This window comes from Garra rufa, chromosome 11, assembly GCF_049309525.1.
Source record: "Garra rufa chromosome 11, GarRuf1.0, whole genome shotgun sequence".
NCBI lineage: Eukaryota > Metazoa > Chordata > Actinopteri > Cypriniformes > Cyprinidae > Garra > Garra rufa.
In genome coordinates this window covers 15,804,506-15,818,296 of record NC_133371.1, presented here as the reverse complement: position 1 = coordinate 15,818,296, position 13,791 = coordinate 15,804,506, and the positions used below count along the sequence as shown (strand labels likewise).

At 39.5% G+C, this 13,791-nt stretch overlaps 1 protein-coding gene across 1 annotated transcript in view; it reads right to left on the bottom strand.

The window, feature by feature from the left end:
• Positions 1-2,760: 2,760 nt before the first annotated feature.
• The window catches only part of foxf1 (forkhead box F1), a 14,254-nt gene continuing 3,223 nt past the window's right edge, over positions 2,761-13,791 (bottom strand). Inside the window, exons 3-6 of the mRNA XM_073850130.1 lie at positions 6,476-6,537; positions 3,523-3,652; positions 3,079-3,294; positions 2,761-2,871 (exon numbers count right to left, since the gene is read on the bottom strand). Coding sequence (XP_073706231.1) covers positions 2,761-2,871; positions 3,079-3,294; positions 3,523-3,652; positions 6,476-6,537 — 519 coding nt within the window. The remainder of the gene's footprint in view (positions 2,872-3,078; positions 3,295-3,522; positions 3,653-6,475; positions 6,538-13,791) is intronic.

The following is a 13,791-nucleotide window of genomic DNA, read 5'->3' as shown; positions in this document are numbered from 1 at the left end:
AACATTGATGCGCGCTTTCATAATTTACTATAAAAAGCAGCATCGGTTTTTATTTTTAAGACATTAATACACTCCCACGGGCCACATAAAATGATGTAGTCAGCCGGAATATGCCCGTGGGCCTTGGGTTTGACACATGTGATCTTAACCATATATATATAACAGTTGCTAATTAATGGCTTTCCAGCAAAAATGTTATGAAACACAAAATAATGAGCAACAATAAACAGTAATATACGTAATAAAACATATTTTAACACAAATCTGTAATATAACGATTCTGTGGAATGTTGATTTAGGAAGCAGCTCGTGCCTGTAAAAGACTTCCAGATCTGCAGAAGTTTAGAACCAGCAGAGTGATCAAAGTGAATCCGGACAGACCCCAGGAACAGGCATGCTTCATTGTTTTAGAAGTAAGTTCCACTAAAGTGATATCTAATCTAGGGCTATCCCCAATTTCAGGGTGCACTGGAGGCATGTGCTAAGATGTCACTCTTTGAGATCTTCACCAAAGCTGCTGTGGTCAAGGTAGATCCCGATAAACCATTAGAGTGGGTTCGACTAGCTTCTCTGCAGGTATTGTTTAGATTGCTATCAGCTGCAGGCCACATTTTAAATGCACATCAACCTGTGTGGTATTCTGTGTTGTATGTATAATTTTCAAAAATGAATTTAATACTATTACACATTCATATCCCATTTTATGTCTAAATACAGGCAAGAAAAACATTGCTTGTTCCAACACCTCGGCTAAAAACTGGATTGTTTAACAGGATCATTCCACCAAAAGGTGCAAACAAAGAAGAACTGCGTGTTTGTTCTACATCTCAGGTGAAGTCATGTATTTTCATGTTATGTGATATGTTTTGTGTGTCTGCAGTGTCTTACATCTCTTACAATGGACAAACTCTTTGTGCTTAAGGGTATTAAAGAGTTCAGTGTCCCAGTCGGTTTAGATGACACAGTTCATGTGGATCTTGTCGTAGTTGGATCAGTAGCTGTATCTGAAAAAGGTAACTCTACATCTTAGGACAACTTGTGAATTGTATCTTCTTATAATGCAATGGTGCTATCAAATAGGCTACAGAATTGGTAAAGGTGAAGGCTTTGCAGACATGGAATATGCTATGATGGGATGCATGGGAGCCTTGTGTGAATCCACCGTGGTCGTCACAATTGTTCATGATTGCCAGGTTAGTAATATGTTATGTAGTAACTCATTGTGGTGAATCCAATCAAAAATGCCTAAAATGAAAGCTTGAAATAAAATCTTAAAGTGGTCATAGGATGCCCATTTTCCACAAGTTAATATGATGCTTTAAGGTCCTAATGAAAAGTTTGTAATATACTTTGATTAAAAATTATCTATGGTAGTGTAAAAAACACACAAAAAAAACACTCATTTTACCTGGTAAAAATGCCTCTGTTCTCAGCAAGCGATATCAGTACCTGGCCCTTTAAATGATATGAACCTCTGCTTACCCCGCCCCTCAGTTCTGTGGGGCGTGTCATTACATAGCACACGGGGTGTTACCTAGACAAGAGTTGGGGGTATCCATTTAAAATGTAATTTAAAAACCGGAGTTGGAACCGAAACAAGATGACACCCGCAAAGACGTTCGGCAATTATGGCTTATACTGGACGTGTCTGAATGGTTAGTAAACTTAATGTCACTTTGATTTATCTTTGTATAAGGGTATGTCAGGGTACCTCTTCCTCTGTGAGAGACAGATACGAGCGCGATGTGTTTACTGAGGTAAAGCTAATTGAATGAGAGCAAAATGTGATCGGTTAACATAACTTGCGTTACAAAGCTAAGCTTAATGTAGTTTTACTACAACGTACACAGTTTGTAAATAGACAATCACCTTAATGCATTGTTAATTAAAAGAAAACTACTGGGTGGATCTTTGTCATTCTAGGGTGGTTGTGTACACACACTCCTAACACACATTTCAGTTCAAACAGCTTGTAAAAGTGCATGTGGCACCGAATGACCCCTTTAAAGAATGTGTATAACTCCTAAAATATCTCCAATAAAACAGGGCCCTTATTCACAAAATATCTTAAGACTAAAAGTAGCTCATAACCTGCTGATTTAGGAGAAAATCGTAAAAATAATGGGCATGTCAATCCTAAATTTAGGATTCCTAAGAGTATTTCACAAAGTTTTGTAGCGTTAAAACTAGCTCCTAAATCTGTGAAATGTTAGAAGTAGTGAAGAAGAATCCTAAGTCACTAGGTGTTGTAACCAAACATGGCTTTGGACCCAAAAGCAGAACACAGACTAAAAGTCATGCAAATAAAATTAATATATTGCCAAAACTTAAGCAACAGGGTACTCCAAGACAAGGGATTATTTATAGCCAAACACTGTAAGGCTGCTTCCAGTTCCTGGTTAGCCCGCCCTGCTTGCCCATTAGACTGAGTATGAAAGCCAGAAGACAAACTTACAGTGGCACCCAGCGCATGACAGAATGGGTGAATCCAGTGGTACTGTGTGAATTCCAGCCTGGGAAGCAAACTTTGCATCAAGGAAACTGTCGTCGACCCCGGAACCCACGAGAGCTAATAAAGGGAGACACTGCTGGTTAATACACAAACTTGGTTGCAATTGCAGACAATGAGGACACACAGAGGAAGAGGTAGTTTGGCTCACTAGTAACCGCTCATCTACTGGCGAGCCCTTTCTTTTGGCTGAAGAGGGCATGTGGCAAGGAAATGGCCTTGGTTACCACAGTAAATGCATTCACCTGCCTTTAATCTCCAGAAACAGCTGGTGTAAGGTGAGCCCTACCCAACTGCATGGGTTCATCTCCTGGTGTAATGTTTGTGGGAGCATGAGGACTGGGTGGTGATTCAGTAACATCCTTAGTCAGAGACCAGGGGAGTGTTCCATAAAACAAGTTTACCAAATAAGCCAGGCTTATTTCAGTTAGTCTGACTTATTGTCACTTGATTTGGCTCAAAATAAGTCAGACTAACTGAAATAAGCCTGACTTATTTGGTAAACTTGTTTTATGGAACACCCCCCAGGTAGTGGAACGAGGAAAGGTAGATGAGTTAGCATTACTAACCTTTTCTCTGCGGCGTTCTCTGAGGCGGTTATCTAAAGTTATGGAAAGGGAGACAAGATAATCTGAAGAGTCACATCTTTCTTTAACAGCCAGTTCATCTTTAATTCGATCATTGAGTCCATTTAGAAACACCTCCTGGAGAGATGCATCATTCCATCCAGACTCTGCAGCATTGATGCGAAACTCCACAGAATACTCAGCCACACTTCGGGAACCCTGACGAAGAAATAGCAGATACTTGGCTGCTTCCTTTCCATGAATTTGATGGTCAAAACCCTTCTTTAATTAAATCTTCTCAAAACAGGAAAAATAACACATTAATGCATAATGCTAATGCATTTCCTCGCAAAAGTCCCATAATATAGGATATCTTAGCCTCATCAGTAGAATATGTCAAAGGCCGCTGGCCAAACAATAAAGAACACTGAAGCAAAAAGGACTTACAATTTCCCAAGTCACCAAAATAGGGATCAGGATCTCGAACATGAGCCTCACGTAAAGGATAGGCAGTCTGAGGAGGTGGTAATGGTGGAGCTGCAGAAGCTGGCTGATTGGACTGAGCACTGGTATACCACTGAGCAAGAAGAGAAGAGAATTCATTTAGTTTGTTGCTAATTTGAGAAACCTGACCTGCCATGGCTTGACTGCTTTTTGTGAGATTCCGAAGCTGAAGATCATGCTGTCCCAAGAGTGCACCTTGACCAGAGAGAGCTTTGTGAACTGGATCTGTTTCTGCTGGGTCCGTAATTTGGCCAGATCATTTTGTTGTAACCAAACACTGCTTTGGACCCAGAAGCAGAACACAGACTAAAAGTAATGCAAATAAAATTAATTTATTGCCAAAACTTAAGCAACACAATCCAGATCCCATATGCTGTTGATGCTTGTTGGCCGAGGTGAGCTGGTGACTAAACAGGCCAGAAAGGTGCTGGTGGAGCAGAGGCAGCAGTTTGTTTGTCGGGCGTGGCAGACAGAATGCAGGATGATTGCAAGTGGAGTGAGGTCTAAAGCACAGAAGAAACAAAATTAGAACTCCAACGAAACACATAACACTAAATCTGGTCGAAAGGCCTTAACCTAGTACCACATAGGCAGACTAAACGATCTGGCAGAAAATCACTGAAGAACCAAGGTTTAAATACTGGAGGCAGATGAGTTGATTGGCAACAGGTGATTCACATTCAGCAATCAGCCACAGAGAGGAGTGCTTTGCCATGCCCCAGGATACACCTATGCTGCGTCCGAAATCGCATGCTACCCTACTATATAGTACGCGAAAAACAGTATGCGAGGCAAGTAGTATGTCCGAATTCATAGTATTTGAAATTCAGTAGGCGAGAAGTACCCGGATGACCTACTGCCTGCCAGAATTCTGTAGTAGGCATACCATGGACACTTTCCTATCCCATGAGGCTCCGGGAGAGGAGGAGTCATATTCGAAAAATGGTGGAAAGTGGAGACGCCATGGATATATATACGTAGATACTGCATTGAACCGCTCCAAGCACGTAGATGCGTCCGCCATATCGGAACGGTATAGGTTCGCAGACCAACGGCTGTGCAGGACTATGGCATTTCGAATATTCAGTGATTTCTATGGTCAATTACATATATCTATGGGTGAGTGACGTCAAATAGACCGCAGTGAAATGGCGGACGGTTTGCGTATAACGGCCCATAGAAACAGTCGCTAATGAGGCATCTACGTATATATATCTATGGGAGACGCGGCTCTTTTCAAGCGCTGTTGTGACGACGCATGACACGTGACAACATCAATATGGCAGATGTAGTATGTCCGAATTCCATTCATACTACTCACATTCATACTATATAGAACGTACTGTTTTAACGGTCGGGTAGTACATTTAATTTAAATTTAGTACCTACTTAAGTAGTATGCGATTTCGGACGCAGCACTACTCACAAACACACAAGCACAGACACACAAAAAATAAAGAGAAAGAAAGAAACACAGCTGGGCAGAAATCCAATCCTGACACTAGGACCAAATCACAAACTATCATCCTTGCTAAAAAAACAAAAACAGAAAAACAATAGAAAAGTCATCACAAAATTCAAATGGTTTCCACTACAAATACCATTACAAACATTACAAATAATCAACGTTTAACGATTAAAACCATTCAAAAATGGTTTCCTGTAGTGTGTTTTGGGACATGTTTCATTAGGATTTAGTGTTTTTAACAAGCCACCAATAGAACAGAGACAAAGCACCTACGTTTACATGCCTTACTGTCAGCCATGATTATTATACTCCGTTAATTAAAAGGCTGTTTATATGCATTTCTGCTAATTGTTTATGAGAAGCACACATGTGCACCTTGTTAATTGTCTAGCTGAACATATACCTGTTTAATTAGTGACACTTAGCCTGCATTTTAAAATATTTATTTAAAGATTTGGTAAGCTTCATAAATATAACTTTGAATAGGACTGGAGACAGATTCTGTTAAGTTCTGATAAATAACAACAACAGCAAAATATAAATTGCTAACAGTATATAAGGTAGTGTATTGAATCAGTCAATCCTCAATAGCTCCAGTCCAGCAGAGGCAGGTTTTAGTACAAGAATAGTTATTTGTAGTTATTTATGAGTATGCACTTTTTAAATTCTTTCCACCAAGCTACATCAAACCATTTTCAATCATCAGTTGCTGCCTAACTTCTAAAACCTACTATTTAGCGATCTAAATCCATTATGTGACTTGTTAATGCTGCGGCTGAACGACAGTCTGCAACGCACACTTGGAGTCATTGGATTTCACACATGTGTAAAAGAAAAGCTAACTTTTATGCACAAGCTACGTTTGATACTTTTTCTCTATGTCTAAATGTTCACTCCTCGCAAGTCTAACTTACATTTTACAATGCAGGGACTGTAACTAGAGATATGCTAGTTATAAATACAGTAACCATTACTCTATTTAGGCAGAATAAGTTCGTTGTGGTTTCCAAGCCCATTCATTTTAACGTTAGCGGTCTTCCACTGATAGTGGCATTAGCTAGCTTTGTGGTTGGCTAGTCTATGATGAGCCATAATTTAGCAATGGATAACGTCATACTGCAAATTGTAAAATATACATTCTCAATATAACAGGCCAAGGAGAGATGATACGTCTCATTGCTATAACTGTCACGCTATTAAAGAAATACTTCAGTCTCATTGTCAAAAGTTAAAAGGACAGTCAGTCAACTACACTGTAACAAAGTAACGTATTTACTAGCTAATTCCGCTTCACTCTCTGCTTATTTAACAGCAGCAAAACTGGACATGATAGTCACAAATTTTGTCATGCTTATTTTAGTTAAGAGAACTGATGGGGATGTTCTTTTAATTGTTATTCAAGCAATGTATGTCTCGTGACCAACTCACCATGAACACACTTCACCGATGATCTCACTCATGGATAACTGGTTCTCTCTGCCCGACTCTGGCTGGATCAGCAGGTTGCAGGATGTGTGGCGCATTATACACAAGTGTTGCCAACAGGGACGGTGTAGAGTGCCCTCTGGTGGACAAACTATACAATGCCAACTCTCATGACATGGTTGAAGGGTGTTTCGTCTGTTTTTATTTTATTTTTGAAATATTAATTTATCGGCCATTATTAATGCCGATACTGATAGTTTGGAAAATGCTTAATATCGGCCTGCCGATAAATTGGTCTGGCTCTCTGTCACACTCTACAATATTTTTAAAAAAAAATCTCTGATAGAGACCCCTCCCCTCTCAGCCAATCACGGTGTGCATAGTTGACGTTTCTGCACTTGACATTGAGAGCATAGATCGTAATTTTGATATATTTTTAGATGGAAAATTGCGGTTTTGCAAATGCTAGAAATGTGGCTTTCGAAGAAAAGATTGCTATCAAATTGCACACCTAGGTTCCTGACTGATGAATATGACTGAAATATAGAGTTGAGTATCATCAGCATAACAGTGAAAGCTATGTTTCCTGATGAAGTGTAAAAAGTAATGGCCCTAGTACTGAACCTTGAGGTACTTCATACTGCACTTGTGATCTGTATGATACCTCTTCATTCACTGCCGCGAACTGATGGCGATCAGATAAGTGCGAACCATTTGAACCATGCCAATGCACTTCCACTAATGGCAACATAATTTTCGAGTCTATTCAAAATATTTTTGTGGTCAATAGTGTAAAATGCAGCTCTAAGATCCAGCGGCATTAACAGAGAGATACAGTCACGATTGGATGATACGAGTATGTCATTTGTAACCCTAATTAGAGCAGTCTCAGTACTATGATACAGTCTAAATCCTGACTGTAAGTCCTCACAGATACCATTTTTCTCTAAGAAAGAACATAATTGTGAGGAAACTACTTTTCCTAATACTTTTGACAGAAAGGGAGATTTGAGAATGGTCTGTAATTAATTAAGGGGTAGTCAAGGCCTAATGGTTAGATAGTCCGGCTTGTGACCCAAAGGTCGCTAGTTCATTGGTTCACGTCTCACTGCTGTGTGTGTGCACTTGATGGGTTAAATGCAGAGCACCAATTTCGAGTATGAATCAGCATACTTCACAATACGTCACAGCTTTTACTTTAATTCGTTGGGGTTAAGTTGTGGTTTTTAAATGAGAGGCTTGATTGCAGCCAGTTTGAAGGTTTTGGGGACATATCCTAATGACCGTGACGAATTAGTAATATTCAGAAGAGGATCTATGACTTCTGAAAGCCTATATACAGTAGCCAGCACAAACGTCACAGGGGATTTATCATAACACTTGTTTCTTTGGATAATGTAATATGAAGCACCATTACTTCAAACGAGTTATACTTAAAGCCCATCCTCAGAGAAATACTGAAAAGCCAAGCTTTATCATTTGTTTCTCTGTATAATATTTTTTTTTTTATTTGTTGAACATCATTAAATTGTTACTCTTAAATTGGTTTAGAGTTTTTTTGTATTTTCTAGCCTGAGGAGCAGACAGTCTCTATAGTATCATATCTAGGTGAAAGAGTATCTATGTGCTGAAAATTAACTGATTTTTGTGACATGAGGCGGCTAGCAGAAGGTTTGTTTAGCCAGTCTGTATGCTTTCTGACCTGGGCCCCAGTTAGTCAAGTGCAAGCTCTAAGACTATGTGCCATAATTCTAGAGAGAAGAGCGGCAGCACCCTTGGAGGGATGAAGACCATCTCTTTTCAACAGGTCAGGTCTGCCCCAAAGACTCATCCTATTGTCTATGAAACCTATGTTATTCTGCGGGCACTACTAGACATCCAGCCATTCAGTGACGGCAGTCTGCTATGTATCTCATCACGACAGTAAGCAGGGAGGGGACCAGAGCATATTACAGTGTCTAAAATCATACTTGCAAGTTCACACATCTTTTTAACATTATTTTTAATGATCTCTGACTACCGAAGTTGAACATCATTAGTGCCGATGTGAATAACAATCTTACTAAATTTACATTTAGCATTAGCCAGCACTTTTAAATTTGCCAAGATGTCAGGCACTCTGGCTCCTGGTTGGACTATGGTGACTGGTGTCTCTATTTTCACTTTCCATACAATAGCATTGCCTCAGTGGGTGTGTTAATGAGTGGGGAGAACCTGTTTGATGTTCTGATCGGAACAGAATTGATTTGTTTTGCTCAGAGCTCGGTTACAGTTGTTAATTCCTGGTGGCCTACAGCCTATCCTCGATCTTAGGCACTTAAACTGCGCCCTCATGATACGGCCATTCAGATTGATAACCTTGAATTAGATCCTCTCTCAGGTGCGCTCAGAGGACCGGTTCTTTTTTCTGGATCTGAAAGACGCCTACTTTCACATCCAAATAGCCCCCCATCACAGGTGATTCTTAAAATTCGCCTTCAAATGAGTGACATATTATTACACATTTGGGTTTCAGAGCTCTCTCAGCTCTCTCAGCGATTCGGCAACCCCAGCCTGAGCTCTAGGCTTGACGGGAATGCAGTATCAGTAGATCAGAATCAGTAGATTTCCCTGAGAGTGTCCTGACTACTATCTCACAGGCTTGAGCCCTGTCTAAGAGATGCCTCTGCCCTTAAATGGTCAGTCTTTTCCGCCTGGTAAACAACCCATGGTGAAGACCCAGCTTCATGTGACATTTTGGTGATATTCTTATTTCTGCAAGAGATGTTGGATAAGGGCTGTTCCCTTTCCTTGCTTAGTCTATGTGGCAGCTACAGCAGCTTCCCATGCACCTATAGCCAGACAGTTTGTGGGTCAGAACAACTTAGCTGTTTATTTTCTGAGGGGACCCAGGAGGATCAAGCCACCCCAGTCCCCCCACGGTCCCTGCGTGGGATCTGCACTCCCCCTTTGAGCCGCTACAGTCTGCAGACCTTAAAGCCCTGTCATTGAAAACTGCTCTGCTACTGGCATTAGGATCAGTTAAACAAGTAGGCGACTTGTAGGTCCCCTTGGTAAGTCCGGAGGACAAGGAGCTTAACCTTCTCAGTCCCGTTAGGGCACTCAGACTTTACATTGAGCGATCCGCCCCGTTTAGGCAGTCGAAGCAACTCTTGCATGCTTTGGTGTCTGCACCAAAGAGTCCCCGGGCACAAAGCTGAGACTTTCTTCATGGTTAGTTGACGCTATTGCGCAAGCATACTCCTCCCCGGGTCTACAGAGTCCCATAGGAGTCCCATCGACCTGGACATGGTCTAGCGGTATGTCCATGGCAGACATTTGTGCAGTGGCCGGCTGGACCACACTGTCCACCTTTACTAGGTTCTATAAACTAGACGTTTCGGCATTGCAGGCTCTGATTATATCTGTTTAAAGGGTACGTACCTGACTAAAATGGGTCTATCCTTCAGGCATTGTCTGACTTCATGTATGCTCTTGGCCTCTTTCTAAGTGCTAAGGCTGGGTTAAATTTGAAATTGTTGGAACGATTATCTAAGGCTGGGTTGACCTCAGTGAGTTCAGCCCTCTTGCCTCCTGCAGGGCTCACCCTGTGTATAATTGGTCCCTCTGAGCCTTAATTGCTCAGGGCCAGTTCATGTCAGTTGTTCCTCTTTCATGGCATGGCAGGATTGTATTGGTTCCCCATAGCGTCTAGCGATCCAGTACGAGTGAAGTACCAAAAAGGAACGTAATCAGTTACTAATGTAACCTCGGTTCCCTGAGATATGGGAATGAGTACTGTGTTTCTTGCCTCGCTGAAGCATCCCAGAAGCAGCTGTCCATGCTACATCGCTAAAGTTAGGCGAATCCCCCACCCGCCAACGATTTGAATTTCTGTAGGCCGGATTTATGTTATGATATAATAGCATCAGAAAAAACAAACGCTGTAGTCCAAAGGAGCCGTTTGTTTTAGTTCTTGAAAAGGGATTTTAAAAAAACTAAATATCTACCTTTGGAGTGGACTTTGAGATTTCTAACTTTGTAGATGTTTTTTATGCCCAAACATACACACCACACACTGGCTAAAGTTCAAAAAGTGAAAAAGCATAATAGGACCCCTTTTAGTTTTTCTGAGCTATTGGATAAGCTGAGGAATTGAAATTAATCAGGAAGATTATTTACAAAGCATTTTTATTTATTTTTTTGTGGTAGAAGCGATGGTTCTACCATATTTGTAACAAGGAGTTGAATTTACAGCTTTAGCTATATGGAGTATACACGACTAGTTAATGATCTGAGATATCATCATTCTGCTGCAGAATTTCAGCACCATTAACATCAATTCCATGTGATAGTATTAAATCTAGAGTATGATTTTAACAATGAGTAGGTCCTGACACATGTTGTCTAACTCCAGTAGAGTTAAGAATGCCTATAAATGCTCATCCCAGTGCATTTTTTTTCATGATTAACATGGAAATTAAACTCACCAACAAGGAAGACTTTATCAATGAATTTGCTGATTTTCTATCTGAGTTAGTGCTGGCTGCAGACAAAGTCTGTATGGTGCCCTGGTGGCCTGTATTACAGTAGCAAGTTCAAACATCACATGCTGAAAATTTTGCTGTAAATTGTAGCAACACCACTCCCTTTGATTTTTGAACATGGCTCATGTTTATAACAGTAATCTTGGTGGTAGACTCATTTAAAGTATTGTAGTCATCTGGTTTTAGGCAGGTTTTCATTATTCAGAGCACATCTAGGTAATGGTCAGTGATCATATAATTTACAAAAACCGCTTTTGTATAAAGGGATCTAATATTTAATAAGCCAAGCTTTATCCTTTGTTTATTTGTATTATATCTGTTTTTTATTTGTTGAACATCAATTAAATTGTTAAATCATCTGACTTCTGTGGCATGAGGTGGCTAGCAGACGGTTGGTTTAGCAAGTCTGTCTGCTTCCTAACCTGGGCCTCAGTTAGTCAAGTACAAACTCTAAGAGAGCTTTCATACCTGGCACCTGGCGTGTTTCCCCCCTTAGCTTGGTTCGTTTGGGCATATGTGAACACCGCAATCGTGCTCGAGTCCGCACCTAAACAATCGGTCTGAGATCATGTGAACAAGGTGGTCTCACCTCTATTGAGCTGTTCCGGGAAAAGCAGTAGCTTTGTTGTTTTGCTAATACCTCTTAAAATGAACCTGTGAATGTCTGTGTGTGGGCACATCTTTGCTCTTCTAAATCAAAGGGTGCCTTTTCATTTTATAATGCCATTTTTTTGCTCTCTTTGTTGTAGGTGCATTTTGGCAAGGCAAGGCAAGTTTATTTATATAGCACATTTCATACACAATGGTAATTCAAAGTGCTGTACATAAAAGGAATTAAAATCATAATAGCATAAAAATCATACAAATTTAAAATAATCACAACAATAAAAACAAAATTTAAGAACATTTAAGATGATTTAAAAAAATATTTAAAATTAATTAATACAGTAAAATGATTATACATAAAATAATGCAATCTGTTCGGACGCAGCACAGTGCTCATTCAATAAATGCACAACTGAACAGATGAGTTTTGAGTCGGCATTTAAATGTGGCTAATGTATTAGCACATCTGATCTCTTCTGGAAGCTGATTTCAACTGCGGGCGGCATAATAGCTAAAAGCGGATTCCCCTTGTTTTGTGTGAACCCTTGATATTACTAACTGACTCGATCCTAGTGATCTGAGTTGTCTGTTAGGTTTATATTATATTTTAAAAATGTTTTCCCGAAGAATCCTGGACTCCTGCTCAAAATTATATATTAATATAATGACATCTACAAAAAATGCAACAATAAGCATGCAAAGTTGTTGTTGTTCCATTCTGACAGATGACAGTTGAGCACATCTTTGCTCTTCTAAATCAAAGGGTGCCTTTTAATTTTATAATGCCATTTTATTGCTCTCTTTGTAGTAGGTGCATTTTAAAAATGTTTTCCCGAAGAATCCTGGACTCCTGCTCAAAATTATAAATTAATATAATGACATCTACAAAAAAATGCAACAATAAGCATGCAAAGTTGTTGTTGTTCCATTCTGACAGATGACAGCTGAGCGGAATCCTGGAAAATAAACCGTGGAATTTTTACCAAGGACCGTTTACTCACTTGTGACTTACACTACCATTTGAAAACTATTCACTGTTTACTGAAAACACTACTGTTTATACTCTTAAACAGTAGTGACTGGTCAAATTCGATTTTATCTTTAAAAAAAAAACTTTCACAAGACGTTCAAATGAAGAAAAAAATAAATAAATACGGATCATGGAGCTTGGGTGGTGTTTTCTTACTAGATGCGATGTAAGTCATGCCCTTTATCGTTTTCCCTGTTTGTTATTTCAAAGTCCTGTCTCCGAAGCGTTGTGGGCAACGACACAGAAAGTAACTAAAATAATGCAGTTTAACTTAAGGTGATCGTCGGGGTCCAAGCACAATGGCTTGTGTAGATTATTCAGTTACACAATGGACATGTCTCTTTTCGAGTAAATTATGAGTCTTTATGTAAGTATTATTGTGTGCACAATATCAAAATAGATACATGATATAGTGTTACTTTTTTAATTGGACATACATTCAGTTATGTCTGACAACTTGACAAATATATTGTCAATACCATTATAATTAGGTTAAAAAAAATTATGGTCTAAGTATTTAGTATTTACAGTTTTTGAATAACAGTTACTTATTATATTGGGCTTTATTTTTGTTCACATTTAAATTTTTAATCAAAAATTCACATTTTTATGAACAAATATATTCTTAAATCCCAGTCCATCTTTTGGTCTGTCTATGCTGTTTTCAGTTTATGAATGAACAGTACATAGTGTGCCTATCCAATAGGCTAAACTGCAATATGCTAAGCCCTGTGCTTTGTTACTTTCAATATGAAAAAGTCTCAGATTTCAAATTATGCCCATTCATCAGGAAAATCAAGCAATACGTACAGTTTTGGTGCTCTTTAAGGTGGCTTAATGGATCGCTGTAGCTTAAACAAACACATAGCAAAAGATTTGTGACAGTTTCGTTTTTGTTCTGTGTCCCTTGATCTGCTGCCACACTGGTGTGCACTTGCCATAAACTGGACAGGGGTGGGAATTACAGTTACAAGTTACAATAGATCACCCTTACTGCAATCTGTCAAAATGATGGATGGCCTTTAGATTTTTCCTTCACTGATTACAAAAAATCCATCAATGAAGGGACAACTTTCGGTTAACGCAACCTCTGATCCTGTGGCTCCCTCGTGTGGACAACATTAGTGTTATGGCCTTCATCTCTGAATCACATTAAT